Source organism: Tachysurus fulvidraco, chromosome 8, assembly GCF_022655615.1.
Source record: "Tachysurus fulvidraco isolate hzauxx_2018 chromosome 8, HZAU_PFXX_2.0, whole genome shotgun sequence".
Lineage (NCBI taxonomy): Eukaryota > Metazoa > Chordata > Actinopteri > Siluriformes > Bagridae > Tachysurus > Tachysurus fulvidraco.
The window spans coordinates 3582201-3598157 of record NC_062525.1 but is presented as its reverse complement, the minus strand read 5'-3'; the positions used below and the strand labels follow the sequence as shown (position 1 = coordinate 3598157).

General features: G+C 37.0%; 1 protein-coding gene and 1 long non-coding RNA gene across 2 annotated transcripts; one reads left to right on the top strand and one right to left on the bottom strand.

Annotated features, from left to right (window-relative positions):
• Positions 1-5130: 5130 nt before the first annotated feature.
• LOC113655062 lies at positions 5131-9184 on the top strand. Its single transcript, XR_007143689.1, has 3 exons — positions 5131-5360; positions 7454-7557; positions 9137-9184. It is a non-coding gene; the product is annotated as an uncharacterized LOC113655062 (long non-coding RNA).
• A 3507-nt stretch (positions 9185-12691) lies between these two features.
• Positions 12692-15199, bottom strand: LOC125145322 (NLR family CARD domain-containing protein 3-like; the record flags this gene model as incomplete). Its single annotated transcript, XM_047817290.1, has 2 exons — positions 12692-12743; positions 14391-15199. Coding segments are annotated over 2 exons (861 nt in total), but the record flags the coding sequence as incomplete, so codon positions are not given.
• Between the last annotated feature and the right edge of the window lie 758 nt (positions 15200-15957).

The window sequence follows — 15957 nt, the reverse complement described above, 5'->3', positions numbered from 1 at the left end:
AAGTTGTGGATATCTGAAAAGACAGTTGTAGATAGGAGGAATGTCATTGTGGATATCTATGTCAAGCCGTTTTAACATTTAATGGCTAGTTTGGATATGTATTATAGATATACGTAATTCAGTTCTGCCGAGTCAAAATGAAAATTTGAGATATCCACAATGCCATACCTCCTATCCACAACTGTCTTTTCAGATATCCATTAGGACGAATGATGTCACTTTTCCCATTCATGTCTATGGAGTTTCCCATTACAGATATCTTTAATTCAGTTGTAGATATCCGCAATGTGAAATGTGGATATATACGACTAAATTATGACTATCCATAATTCCGGTTAGAGATATCTACAATTTAATTCTGACTAGTCACTATTCCAGATATCCTCAACTCCCGTCAATTAAAGATATCTATAATGTCTTTTTGAGATATCTTAAATTCAATTCTAACTAGTCAAAACTAGATTATAGATATCTTGAACTGAAATTGTGAAATTGAAAAATATTGTCACTCAATCAGAATCGTACTGTAGTCAGCCACAGGATTTCTCATTTTGAGCAGCATAGTATGGTATTATGTCAGAGTATGTGGTCATGTCTAGGCACATCAGAACGTCGGGGGTTTTCTTGCTCACATCGGGTGTGGGAGCTTGTCAAAACTAGATTATAGATATCTGGAACTGAAATTGTGTCTAGTCAGAATTAGAAATTGTAGATATCTCTAACCAGAATGATGGATAGTCATAATTTAGTTGTAGATGTCTGTTATCAAGTTATAGATATCTTCAAATGAATTTTGATTAGATATATCTCAAATCAGAGATATTGTTAACTTTCATTCTTCCTAGTCAAAATGCAATTACAGATATCTTGAAATAGAGTTTTGACTAGACAAAATTATGTTGTAGATATCTATAATTGTCACTGCAAGTAGGAGGAGGGTTTTGTTATCAGTGGGAGGAGCTTGTTATAGCGGTGATTGCTGTTATCCCACAGGATAAAATCATTATAGCTCCTTTTAGGGGTGCCTAAAATTTTTATTAATATTTTAGTCCAGCAGCTCGCCGCCGCTGTGGAGTAGCACAGGACCTGAGTGACTCGTCCATAGTCATAAACGGAGAGAAGTAGCGCCGGTTACAATGTTCTTCCGCAAGACGCATGCAGTTCTGTTTATAAACTGCTAGAGCGTGAAACAAAAACAGCAGCGCGACAAATAAACTGCGTACCTGTGTAGTGCGTACGTGTGTCTCTGTTGGTAAAGTTTATCGTTAATTTGATACTCATTTTAACAATCGGGAGTCATGTAAACATGACGTCACGTGCGTCTTTTCTGGTCAGTCGTCATGGAAACATGAAGCCCTGGCGTTTACACAGGTATTCATGGACAGGCTTTAAGTTGGTTTAGATCACCAGAGTGAAAATAAACGCCATATCACTGTATACCACCAGTATGTGTGAAAACACTCACTGTGGCTTTTTAAATGAATTGTTATTCATTCCTAGATTTAGATCTGTTATTTTTCAGTTGTGGCTGACTATCAAACTAGACAATAAAAGAAAGTTTAATGTTTCTCTTTTGATGTATTTATTCATTCCTCACACACAGAGGATTTAACCTGAACCAGGCTTAACTCCTGAACTCCTAGCATCTCTCTCTCTCTCTCTCTCTCTCTCTCTCTCTCTCTCTCTCTCTCTCTCTCTCTCTCTCTCTCTCTCTCTCTCTCTCTGTGTGTGTGTGTGTGTGTGTGGCCTGCCAGTGAGCAATGGACATAGGACAGTTCTTTAAAAGAAAAAAGAGAATCAGGTGAGAGATTAGGGACAGTCCATAATGATCTTAAAGGAATTTAAGAAGATAAAAGCCCAACAATAATAATAATAATAATAATTATTATTATTATTATTGTTATTATTATAATAAAGACATTTAAAATGACACGGTGTGCCTCGGTGTGCCTTTTGATCATATCCTTAGCTTCAGCACCCCTAAAAACTAGCTCAGCACCCCTAAAGCTCTGACCCTAGAATTGCCCCTGCTGTGTAGATGACAATATGAAGCAGAGCTATAAATCTGGCCATGAAAAGTGTAAAAAGAAACAAAATGAGAGTGAAATGTCAGAACAGCAATCAGGCAAACTTTTGTACTCTTCATGTCAGCAAGAGCAAATAACAGTAAAGTTAAGTTGATGTGATTCTGTCTCTAGTCTATGGGGTCAGAATTGTTTCGTTATTCTGAATAAATATACTATGATCCAAAAATAAATATAAAGAGTTTCACAAATATTTTTTAAATCAACAAATGCACAATAAGCAAACAGTAAATATTTGTTACAAATTTCACAAAAAGAAATGAAATTCACAAATAAATAATAAATAAATAAATAAATAATGAATAATGTGACCAATCGTGGCACGTGATTGGTTGGAGGTAGACCGTGCCACGATTGGTCAGCGTTGTCCGATTGGCTGGAGTAGACGGTGGGCGGAGTCCATCTATTTGTGGATTCTTGGGCACGTCTTGACGTTAGAAATGTTTCCAATCTTCAAATGCACAGAACGCAATCCACAAATGTGTGCAGTGATTCACAAATGCACAGAACGCGATTCACAAATGAGCAGGAAGCCATTCACAAATAAATACAATTAAATATATATTTATAAAAAAAATTTATTTGCAAATCACATTTTATTTATTTGTGAATTTCATTTCTTTTTGTGAAATTTGTAACATATATTTGCTTATTGTGCATTTGTTGATTTAAAAAATATTTGTGAAACTCTTTATATTTATTTGTGGATCATAGTATATTTATTCAGAATAATGAAACAATTCTGACCCCATATTAAGCGCGTCAGCTGGAGTTCTTAGTCGAGCCTGACACTTATCAGCCTTCCATCTGCATCAAGTTTTCCCTTCCTGGACATTTCGGGATCATTGTTTGTAAATCTTAATTTGGAAAATAGCACTGATGTGGAAACACTGCAATCTAGTGGTGGGATACCGTCACTTCATGGGTCACATGCATTATGGGAAATGAAGTTTGTCTTAAATGTAGTTTAACCCGTTTGACTTATTTATTATAAGATAATCAGACCTTTTCAGCTCTCACGGGCCTTGAGTTTGACACATATGCTGTAAATGAAGTGAACATTATGGGACAAATCTCACTTAATACTTGTAAAACGGCTCAAATGAATTGTTTTGCTGGGCGAATTTTAGATGGGAAACGTTTCATAAGCATCACGCGCAAGTATACTGTAATATCTATAACTTTAATCCTGCCTAGGAAAACTTAATTATAGATATCTAAACATACAATATTCTGGATCCCACTAAAGGAAAGATATATGAGTTGGGAAAAGAATGGAGTTTGAATTGATTTTAGGGTTTGTTGAAAAAAATGTGGGAATGTAATAAAGATTTATTTATTTTTCTAAATGAATATGGAATATAATAGGATATAGAATTAATAAATATTAAAACAATTTAAATAAATAAATAAATAAATAAATAAATAAATAAATAAATAAATGTATTTGTAGGTACATGAAGCCCCGAGGTTGCATATCCTGGTACAGTCGGTAGGTTTCGCTATGCACCTATATAAGTTGGTTGCGACCCGCCATATAACCGAGAGAGTTAGACGTGAATGTGTGATGTGTTCTTAACAGAATATCTAGAAAATTATACATGGTGTCAGAAGTGAACCTTAAGGATAGGTTACAGACATGGGCGTAAATTTCATTTAACAGTGGGGTGGGGGGGGGGGGACGACAATAAATATAAAATTTCTCATGAGCAATTTTTGAAGGGGGAAATGCAAGGCAAGTTTATTTATTCTGTAGCACATTTCATACACAATGGTAATTCAAAGTGCAAAGAAAAGAAAAAAGAAAGTAAAACTATCATAAAAAAATAATAATCACAACCATAAAAACAGGTCATTAAAAAAGGTTTAAAATTATATTTAAAATTAATTAAGACACTTAATAACAGAATAGAAATTGATTATACAAAAAATACAGTGAGGTCAGCTCTGACGTAGCACAATGATCATTTAGTAAATGCACAGCTAAACAATATGCTAATTGTGGCCGTTAATGTTAAGTTAACATTATGCCAAGTCGTCCCAAATAAAACAATGCATGGGAAACGGCTTTGGCGTGTTAGTTACAGTGCACTATATAACAAGCTATTGTAAACAAGTAAACGTTAACTAGATAAGTAATATTTTAATCGCTAATATAACAGATTCATGGAAAATTACATAGGTAATCAGCATTTTTGCCACAGCTAATTCATAAAGAATCTGCATCAACTACATTAAAGAGAATCGCTTTATTGCCCCCCTTTTGCAGCTTTTTCGCCTACATGACCTACCCAACAAAAAGTGGTACAGCTCCCACATACTGTGACACACAGGGGTGAGCCTGGTCTCATTTGAAAGAAGAGATTCTCTAGTTTTAGAAACTAGTTTCAGATTGATCAGATTAAGCCTTACTGGCACAAAGTTACAGGGGTTTGAATGCAGATTTTCCTGTCCACCTGGGTTGTTTTTCTTATAAACTGATTAATCTTATTTTTCTGGAACATGTTAGGGACCAAATAACAACTGAGAGTCATAGCCACATGTCTTGGCTTTCACCAAAAAAAATTTCAAGTCAAAAGACCCAAAAATGGTCCAAAAGACCCATAGCCATGTTCGTCTGGTGCAGCGTTTTTGTGTACTTGTTTACTATATAACTTTGAAATAAAAGGCTGCAGGCTCAGTCTGACAAGCCATAAACAAGCCTAGACTCTCTCTCTATCACTCTGGTGTGAAAACAGGCCTGTAACTTGACACCCTGAGCTGTGAGAGGGACAAAAGGTCAGGGATTACGCAAGAATTCTTATGCGCATCCAGTTCACGCAGACACAGGCAAAGAATGTAAGGCATGTCATATACCGTTGGAATCGTCTGCTTATTGGGTAAACAGCTGTATAGGTCCCAGCCCATTTCATTGCTATTGGAAGGAGTAATTGTCAGTCAAAGGCGGGTTCCCAAAAATGAGGCCATGCCACCATTGGCTTCTCAGCCGTCTATCTCTGCCATACAAGCACCGATTGGCTCAAATGAGGGCTTATTTGATTCGTTAGGACCTGGGCTATAAATATGACATAGGCTTCTGAATATCCCAATTAGGAGTTAGAGCGGCAAAACGAGATGATGGCGCACTTCTGTTTCCAGCTTTCAGAACACTAACGGAATATTTACGGCGCGACCAATTTCTTCAATTCAGGTTCAATTCCTTGGACCTGTGTGGATTTTTGTGGATTATTTGTGTTGGAATATATTACCCCAGTGAAAAAAGAGACGCGTCTAAAGGTAAGGGAAAAACCGGTCTAGCGCCACCTAGGTCAGTTTTGTCCAAATTTTTTTTCTAATAGTATGAAGGCTGTGAATCATAATGTGCTTTGTGTGTGGGCTTAAAAAATTATTGAGAGTATAAACTTTACTAGGTAAATAGGTTTTTTCGTGTTTTTGGAGGATTTGATGCTTTAAAGTTGAATTGAAGCTTGTTTCTGGGTCATCCCCTAGTGGCCACCTTGACATCGACCCAAGGTGAATAAAATACCCTACTTAATGGAGTTGAACATTAACTGAGCCACAGCCACACACCTGACTCGTGTGTGCAGAGTAGGTGACATGAACTGGGAAAGCAGGCAGTGGGTCAAACCACTGTGAGGAAGGAGAGGGGGAACTATTTCTAAATGCAGTTTTTGCGGGGGTTTTTTCTACTTACACAATTATTTAGGTATACATACATATATTTTTAATAATAGAGAGTGCAATATTTTTAAAAAACCGCAAAGACGGTTATAGAAGGTAATTTATAAAAAAAAATAACTGCAAAGAATTTACACAAATCCAGGGAATTTGGCACTCATGAGGTTGTTATTCTATTTGTGTTCAAATTGTTTTGCAAGGTTGTGTTCTGTGTCTGTTACTCCCACAAAAGCATGTTTTTCAAATAAATACATATTTCTATAAGCCCACCATAGTAGTTTTCATTATTTAATTGGACACATTTCTTTTAAAATGTATGTATTGTGAGGATGTATTTTATGCCATCCCACAACAAGTTTGTTGGAGGTTCAGTTATAAAAAGTTGTACTACTACTGCATGTTTCTGCTATAGTAGTGAACTTAATGTACACAGATTTGTGTGTGTGGCTGTAGTACATAGTGTATATATACAGTACTGTGTTGACATTAAAAAAAATCAGTTATAACAATAGTGAAATTTCACTATTCTTATTACCAGAGTTGTAGCGCAAACAATCCATTCAATACTAAATAAAAATAACATTTATTGATTTGGTCTTTGTCTTGTGAATATTTTTTTATTAATGGCTGCATTCATCGGACACACTGTTTGTAGAGAATGCACACATACATGAACTGATTTGAGTCAAGACTGGCATCATTACATCATGCATAAAATTTTGGTGTCCACTTTTGTCATTTTAATTAATACCATAACTTTTGGGTTACTATGTAGTCATATAATATATAATATAAATCTCTTCTTGTTTTAAATTCTCACTGAAGGCTAAGCCACCCTAAAGATAAAATCCTAGTCAGCTTCTTTCTCCACTATCATCACTAATGTCAGCTGTGAAGCCTAAACACTTTTTACCACAGAGCACAAACTCCCCCAGCCATCGTCACTTAATATCTCTGGTAGTGATGCTCTTGGTCACTGTGTCTGTTTAATCCAAATGATGTATTAATGTTCAGTTACATCCCTAGCAGCCAGAGACACAAAACAAAGTTTATTTATCTACTCTAATATACTTCATAGTGATCGATATTATCTCATCCATGGTGGATTCTTGTCACATGTCCAGTATTCCTGGAATGGACTCCAGATCCACAGCAACCCTATGGTTGAACATGAAATGAGGTACACAGATGTACAGAGTTAAGAGCCAGTCTAGGGTTAGAGTTCACAGAGTAATCAGTTCAGGATTCAAGGACTTGGTATATTTAATAGGACCAGGAATGACAGACACACAGAAAGGTTCCAACAAAAGAGTGTTGGTATATTGTTAAACACTGCTATGAGGATTGAGCCGAGAATTTAATCTTTATTGTACTGGTTATCAGGAATATGGAATAGTATCATCAGTGTATAAAGATTATACAACCCACACTACTGAATACACTTCATGCAGTAGAATAGTAAATATTTTATAAGACTTGTAACACTGTAAACATTGCTGGACATTTTAACAAGTTATTTTGGGATGTTTATTTGTTTTAGACTTTTTGTCATTGTGATACACACTGGATCTCAATCTTGACAACACACACTACTTATTTTATGCAAAAGTCCCATGAAATCAATTACAGACTATTATTTAATAGAAAATTACATGTCTAACTCATTAAGCTGATTAACTGTTTTGTTGCAGCCAAACCAACCTGTGAATGCTTGATCTCGTCTGATCTCGGAAGCTAAGCAGAGTCGGGACTGGTTAGTACTTGGATGTGTGACTGCCTGGGAATACCAAGTGCTGTAAGCTTTTAACAAAGGCATTCATTTACTTTACTGTTTGAATTCTGTAACAACATCATTTTATTTATCAGTGGCAGAAGTCAGGAGAGTGAAGCTCTCCTCCATTTCAGTTTGTTTTTTCTTAGTTTTGTTTTTTCTTTTTCTTTTTTTGAAAACTACCTGACAGCAGCTTAAAGCAGTCTAGAGGCTGGTGTAGAGGACATTTTAAATATCATGAGTGTTTTTATATAATTATGTGCTTTCACAGTAAATTCTGTATGAAAGACTAGGGAGGAAGAACAAGAAGCCCTTATTCTAACTGTTACATTTGTGCATGCTAGAAAGATGGAAACTTTAGGGGTGTGTGCAGGTGCTCGATAAGAACTGAAAATGGAATATGGCCTTGCTTATGTGATAACTCAAAGGGATACATCTTCAGTTGTAACAGTTCCAGTAAACTGTTCCCTGTGTTCTTTACTTTTGGTTAGTTGTAATTTTACTCCCTGCCGTTAGAGGGCAATAGGGGGTCATTATCGGGGAGATTTCTCCAGGCTAGGAGTAAAATGAGGGAGAACATGTGAGGGAAAATACCTGTTAGCTGGGAGTGTTGGCTCTCTCCATGCTTTGATCTAGTACACCCTGGTTGAGGAACATTTTATGTTCTACATCTCAGGAGGATTTATGTATCTACTGGAGGTTGAGGACATCTCATTTGTCTCAAGATTTTGATTTGAGTTTCTCCTCAATTTGGGAATATATCTGAGCTCCTTTTTGTCCGTTTAGTAAATGTACATGACCCAACAGATTAAAGAAAAGAGAGAATTATTTAATCCTTTAAAAAGAATTTTAAAGAAACAAAGAAATAATAACGATGGGACTTGCAGTGACTGTTTTCAGTAAACTCGATATGGCAGATTGGATGGTTATTAAATCAGATACAGAGAGAAAAGAACTAAAGGATCTAATGAGTGAAAACAACCCGGTAGACGTGTGGAGAGAGAGAAATGTAGGAAGAAAAGAAGGGATATAGTGAAAAACAAGGATAAAGTGCAGGACAAGGATTGACTTTATTTTGTGTACAAGAAATGTAGAAAACTTTACAGAGAAAATCAGATATAAGGGAACAACTTTGAGTATCATGAGTTTTTATTTTTTAAGACTGGAATAATGTAGAAAGGGGACAAGGTGTATGGATTCTAAATACAGAAAGTTTAAAGAAAAACGACTGATTTTACGATTAGAGAAATTTTAGAAAAAGGAAATTAAATGAATGAGGAATATAATGTTACATTTTTAATTAAACATTTTTAATTAAATATTGTAGAATGGGAGAAAGAAAAAGAAAGAAAAGAGAAATAACAAGTAAAAGTAATTTTTTTTTAAAAGATTAGAGAATGAATTAGGCCAAAGAGAACAAAAATATAAAAAATTCAAGTTTATTTGTATAGCACTTTTTACAATGGACATTGTCTCAAAGCAGCTTTACAGAACATAAACATAGAACAGAAGGTAAACATAAGGAGAAATATAAAGAATTAATATAATAAAAATTCAAGGTATATATAGTTCACAGTATGTATGTGTACGTATTTATCCCCAGTGAGCAAGTCTGAGGTGACTCAGGCAGCAGTGGCAAGGAAAAACTCCCTTAAATTGGTGAAGGAAGAAACCTTGAGAGAAACCGGACTCAAAGGGGGAACCCATCCTCATATGGGTGACACTGGAGGGTGTGATTACAAATATACAGTCAAACAAATGTTGTATTGGTGTAAGGATCACATGGAGTTCAAAAAAGTGAGGAGAAAGAACTTGAGGGGACTGGATGAAGAAATAAAGGTAAACCAAGGTAAAAAATGTCATGAGGAAATTAAGAAAGAAGAAATTGAAATATAGAAAAATTGATCAACTACACCAAAAAAGAAGATTCCTTTATGTTTAAAGGAATTTTAAAGATTTTAAAAAGGTTTGGTGAAAAGGGTTTGAAAAGAAGACACTTTTAAATGAAAATAAATAAATCAAGATCACAACTGTGAGTCAATCATCTGTGGAGAAACAAATTTGAGATACAAATAAAGAGGTAAAAATAATCTATAAATATCTGTAACACATGGATGTGTATTTGTGTAATTAGTGTGATGATATCTCTGTGTTGTGTGTAGATGCTGAAGGATTTAACTTTGGATTGTAAAATACGTTAAAGTGTGAAGTTGTGGCTGAGAGGATAAAATGATGTGATCAGTCACAGTTATTGTTATGGATCTTCTACATCTGAATATGAATGATTCAGCTCCCAAACTGCTGGAAATGTGGGACGTGTTCTAACGCTTCACCACCATAACTGATTTATCCTGGAAAAAAGGTCTGAGGAGAGACTCCTGTCATACACCAGACCTGTGAGTTTATTCTTCTTAATGCTGAAAAACACAACAGGACAAAATTACAGACAAATTTAAACACGTTGCTTATGAACAACAGAAGCTTAAATCCACACATTAGATGTGACATTTTACAGCACACAGTGAATATTACTCAATATCATATAGTAAAGAGACAGTAAGTCAGTAACTCACTGTAGTGTCTCCAGTTTACAGTGTGGATCCTTCAGTAGATCAGAGAGCAGCTTCACTCCTGATTCTCCTGGGTAATTATTATACAGATTCAGTTCTCTCAGGTGTGATGAGGAGTTTGACCTCAGAGCTGAAGCCAGAGCAGCACAACCTTCATCTGTAATACTGCAGTAACACATCCTGCAAGAAAGAAAACCTTCTCACACTTAACACACTCAGTTTTAGTATTGAAAACATGAACTACACAAAATCTTTAATTACAGTACATTTACTCTCCATCTCACACACACAACAATGACAATATAACAGATCACTACAATTACAGTTACCATACGGTACCATACGTGTAGTGTTTATTAAAACTCTGTGTGTGTGTGTAGCTCAGTATCTCCAGTGTACAGTGTGGATTCTTCAGTCCATCAGAGAGCAGCTTCACTCCTGAATCCAGCAGTTCATTGTTACTCAGGTCCAGTTCGCTCAGACTGGAGGAGTTTGAGCTGAGGACTGAGGACTGAACTCTACAGCTTTCCTCTGTCAGATTACACCAACACAGACTGGAAGAGAAATGATGAAGTGTTTGATTTATAGTGAAATGAGGTGTTTCCATCAGTGAGAAATAAAGTGTCTACCTGAACACAATGAGCTCGGATACAGGTTAAAAATCTGGGAGTAATAGTCGACTCTGACCTCAGCTTTGTTCCTCACATCAATAATATCTCTAAAGTCACATTTTATCATTTGAGGAACACTGAAAAAAATTGTCCATTTTAATGTAAAGAAGAAACAGAAAAACATTTTCTACATTTAATCATTCCAAGTAGATTAGATTAATGTAACACTCACTTTTATGTATTTCACAAAAAAACATTATCCATTACAGTTAGTAACCAAATCACTTCTATTGTACAGGAACTGTACTGGTTACCTGTGACAACCACAAACATTTAAAAATAATCTCAAATATTTATTTATCATCAACAAGTGCTGACTTCCTTAAGGTGAATTTTAATAAGAAGAAGCTTCAGTCAAACTGCTTTTAGTGTCACTGCTCCCAGGATGTGGATCTCACTCTCAGTGTTTATCCATCAGTTACCTTCACTAAATACATTTACAAAGCAGCTTAAACACTCTGTGTGTGTGTGTGTGTGTGTGTGTGTGTGTGTGTGTGTGTGTGTGTGTGTGTGTGTGTGTGTGTGTGTGTGTGTGTGTGTGTATACCTCAGTATCTCCAGTGTACAGTGTGGATTCTTCAGACCATCAGAGAGCAGCTTCACTCCTGAATCCTGCAGTTTATTGTTACTCAGGTCCAGTTCTCTCAGACTGGAGGAGTTTGAGCTGAGAACTGAGGACAGAACTCTACAGCTTTTCTCTGTCAGATTACACCAACACAGACTGGAAGAGAAATGATGAAGTGTTTGATTTATTTGTCTGATAGTGAATTGAGGTGTTTCCATCAGTGAGAAATAAAGTGTCTACCTGAACACAAGGTTCTAATATCAGGATAAAAATATAAAATGAACAGTCAGTGTATAAACTTGGGCTGCTCTTGGACAGATCCATGTGTCTCAGCTCATATGAGACGATGTATTTAACTTTCTGTAAGAAGATAATAACAGAGAGGTCACACTGAACAAACACGTCTCTATATCTAGCAGAAAGATTTTCATACAGTGTGTTCAGCAGCTCTGGGGAAAGTTCTGCTGGAGAACATTTACACACTTACACACTGTCCTTTACTGCTGCATTACAGTGTGTTCAGTGTGTAGATCTGTGTACATTTTACACACTTTTACTTTGTGTTACAAACATTTTCAGGAATATTTTTGCTACCATTGAACAACAGAAACAGGTCTATAAAGTGGTAGCAGCTCCATGAGGATAGATAACACCAGAGAAATTAATTTATTGACTTTGATGTAAATAGGAGTACTAGTATGTGTGTGTGTGTGTGTGTGTGTGTGTGTGTAGGAGTATTTACACAGGGAATTCTCTTTTTTGGGAAACACCTGAGCTGACAGAAGATTTAGAGCTCACTGTTAGAGCTATTTAGACCAGTGTGATGGTTCTGGAGGATAAAAGCTGGTTTATTAATTACTTCTGTTTGTCACAACATCTTTATTTAAATGCTGTACAACACTTTAGTATGACTACAGTATTAATATGTTATTAAATGTGTGTGGAATGTAACTCCCATTGTACAGGAACTGTACTGGTTACCTGTGACATCCACAATCATTTTAATACAATCTCAAATATTTATTTATCATCAACAAATGCTGACTTCCTTAAGGTGAATTTTAATAAGAAGAAGCTTCAGTCAAACTGCTTTTAGTGTCGCTGCTCCCAGGATGTGGATCTCACTCTCAGTGTTTATCCATCAGTCACCTTCACTAAATACATTTACAAAGCAGCTTAAACACAGTGTGTGTGTGTGTGTGTGTGTGTGTGTGTGTGTGTGTGTGTGTACCTCAGTATCTCCAGTGTACAGTGTGGATTCTTCAGACCATCAGAGAGCAGCTTCACTCCTGAATCCTGCAGTTCATTGTAACTCAGGTCCAGTTCTCTCAGACTGGAGGAGTTTGAGCTGAGAACTGAGGACAGAACTCTACAGCTTTTCTCTGTCAGATTACACTCACGCAGACTGGAAGAGAAATGATGAAATATCAGAACACTGATTTCAAACACACAAACACAGCCATAATCCACCGCCACATGCAACCGTCTTTGTGTTCACTGTCTGTTTTTACCACATCCACCATCTTCTGATGCAGTGAACCAGACAAAAACTGTGTCTATAATTCAACCACAACAGATTAACAACAATCACGATCCAAGAACAAGAATGTGATCGGTCATTAACAGTTTGGTGTCTTTGTCGAGCTCGAAGTTTTTAATAACAGCGGTCATGACACCAAACTCACCTGTGGCAGATTATTCATCCTCTCTCTTTTTACCTGCTTGTACACTCGATAAGCAAAGAAAAAAGAACCCCATCAAAATAAAAATATTCATATGAAAGTCACATTTATTCTCCATCCTCTACAAACAGTTCAGTGTTAGAGCAAGAAAATATTCATCACTCATCTGAGTTAGCTGCCTAGCTTGTTTATAAAGATAAAGCTGAACATTTTCCCACTTCATCTGTCGAATGTGACGAGGTCCAAAATTATTGTCATGATCAGCACACCTGCCTCACCTCCGCACTCACAACGGAGAGAATCGTCTCCAGAATACTAAGCGCTCCCAGACTACACTTCCCACTACACTCCGCTCAACCTAAACACGGCGCCAGCTGTTCCCCATCAGCTGACGCGCTTAAATAAGGAAACGAACTTGATCTCATTGCAAAGTCTCGACTTGCATCCGCAGTCATTCTGAGCGTTTTTCTGATTGTTGTTCCGATTGTTTTGACTTTGTTTCTGTTACCCGTCTCTCTGATTATTTGCTGCCTGTCCTGACCTTCTGTCATTTCTCTGATATTGTGTTTGCCGTGCTTGACCCTGCCTGTCTGTTCTGTCGATATTAATAAATACGATGCAAATGGATCCATACGACTCCGCTTCGTTACAATTATGATTGATGTTTTATTTACCACGAGCTCAGTCCTTGGTAAAGTTTAGCAGTAGTGCAGACTGAAGGAGACTTTTGTTTTTCCTTCATATTGGGTTAAATTTTTAAAACGCATTTATGTTTTATTTTTATTAGAAAGAACAATTGAGGAAAAGAGCCATGACAGAGTGAATCTCCCCACATCACTGTCACACAACAAAAGACGAGGAACGTGAACATAAAGAGATACTTGAAGGACATTAGAGTGTTTTAATATTTACTTTTTATATTTTCTATTCATATTGATCCCATTTTGTCAGTCTGATGTTTTTCTCTTCTGTGAGAATTTTGTTAAATGTCACTTTCAAAATAAACAGAAAAGAAAACGTCTTTCACTGGTGTTTAGTTCAGAAATGTCTTTAGTTCTTAAATGCATGCAGATATTTTGTATAGATATTTTTACATAAATTTTAGAGAACACTTAATTTTTCATGATTCATATATAAAAGCTAAAAAATGACTTATATGATGTTATAAGAGGCTGTCCATGTGTCCCAGCCCTCAGTTCAGATATAACATGTTAGTGTAAAAAGTGAAACAATCTTCTGTAAAAGTACCAGAGGTTTGTTTAAAGATGATTAGAGGAACTATTAACAAACATTAATCCAAACAGTGCAGTTCAGTGTTACATTAAAATAACAAACCATGCAGTAATACATTTATAATTAAAAATACTCACTCAGCTTTTCTGGAGACTTTGACCACTGGCAGCAGCCTCAGAAGACCTTCATCTGATCGATGATATTTCCTCAAATTAAACACATCCAGCTCCTGTACTGAGGTCAGTAACACAAACGCCAGAGCTGACCACTGAGCAGGAGAGAGTCTGGTTCCTCTGGTTCCTCTGTTCAGGTAACTTTGTACTTCCTGCACTAGAGAATGATCATTCAGTTCATTCAGACAGTGGAACAGATTCATTGATTTCTCTGGAGATAGATTCTCCCTGATTTTCTCCTTGATGTACTCCACTGTTTCGTGTTTGCTGTGAGATCTGCTTCCTGTCTGTGGCATTAAGTCTCGTAAGAGAGTTTGATTGGTCTCCAGTGAGAGACCCAGAAGGAAGCGGAGGAACAGGTCCAAGTGTCCATACTCACTCTGTAAGGCCTTGTCCACTGAACTCCTGAGGAGATCAGACATGTTTGGATTTCTGAAGAAATTAAAAAGTCCAGTGCTTTGACCCACAAGCACATTTATATTTCTTAAAATAAAGCAGAAAAATACATATAAAGCAGCCAGAAACTCCTGAACACTCAGATGTACGAAGCTGAACACCTTCCCCAGGTGAAGACCAAACTCTTCTCTGAAGATCTGGGTACACACTCCTGAGTACACTGACACTTCTCTGACATCAATGCCACACTCTCTCAGGTCTTCCTCATAGAAGATCAGGTTTCCTTTCTGCAGCTGGCGGAAAGCCAGTTTTCCCAGTGCCAGGATACTCTCTCTGGTCTGCTGAGGATCAGGGTCACATTTCTGATGGTACTTTTGGTCCTTGTGTTTGATCTGAAAGATCAGGAAGTGTGTGAACATTTGAGTCAGAGTCTTGGGGATCTCTCCACCCTCTGCTTCACCCAACATTCTCTCTAAAACAGTGGCTGAGATCCAGCAGAAGACTGGGATGTGGCACATGATGTAGAGGCTTCTTGAAGACTTCAGGTGAATGATGATTTTATTGGCCAGGCTCTTGTCACTGATCCTCTTCCTGAAGTACTCCACTTTCTGAGGATCACTGAAGCCTCGTACCTCTGTTACCTGGTCTACACACTCGAGAGGGATCTGATTGGCTGCTCCTGGTCTTGTGGTTATCCAGAGGAAAGCAGAGGGAAGCAGATTCCCCTTGATGAGGTTCGTCAGCAGCACATCCACTGAGGCTGACTCTGTCACATCACACAATCTCTCATTCTTCTGGAAATTTAGAGGAAGTCGACACTCATCCAGACCATCAAAGATCAACACCACTTTGTAGGAGTCACAGTCTATTGATTTTAGTTTTCGTATTTCCGGGAAAAAGTGATGAATAAGATTCATCAGACTGAGATTTTGCTGCTTCATCAGATTCAACTCTCTAAAGGGAAGTGGAAACATGAAGGTGACGTCCTGATTTATTTCTCCTTCAGCCCAGTCCAGAATGAACTTCTGCACAGAGACTGTTTTTCCAATTCCAGCAACTCCTTTAGTCAGCACAGTTCTGATGGACTTGTCTTTAAATATATCATTACATTTGATGGATTTCTCCTGTGTTGCTG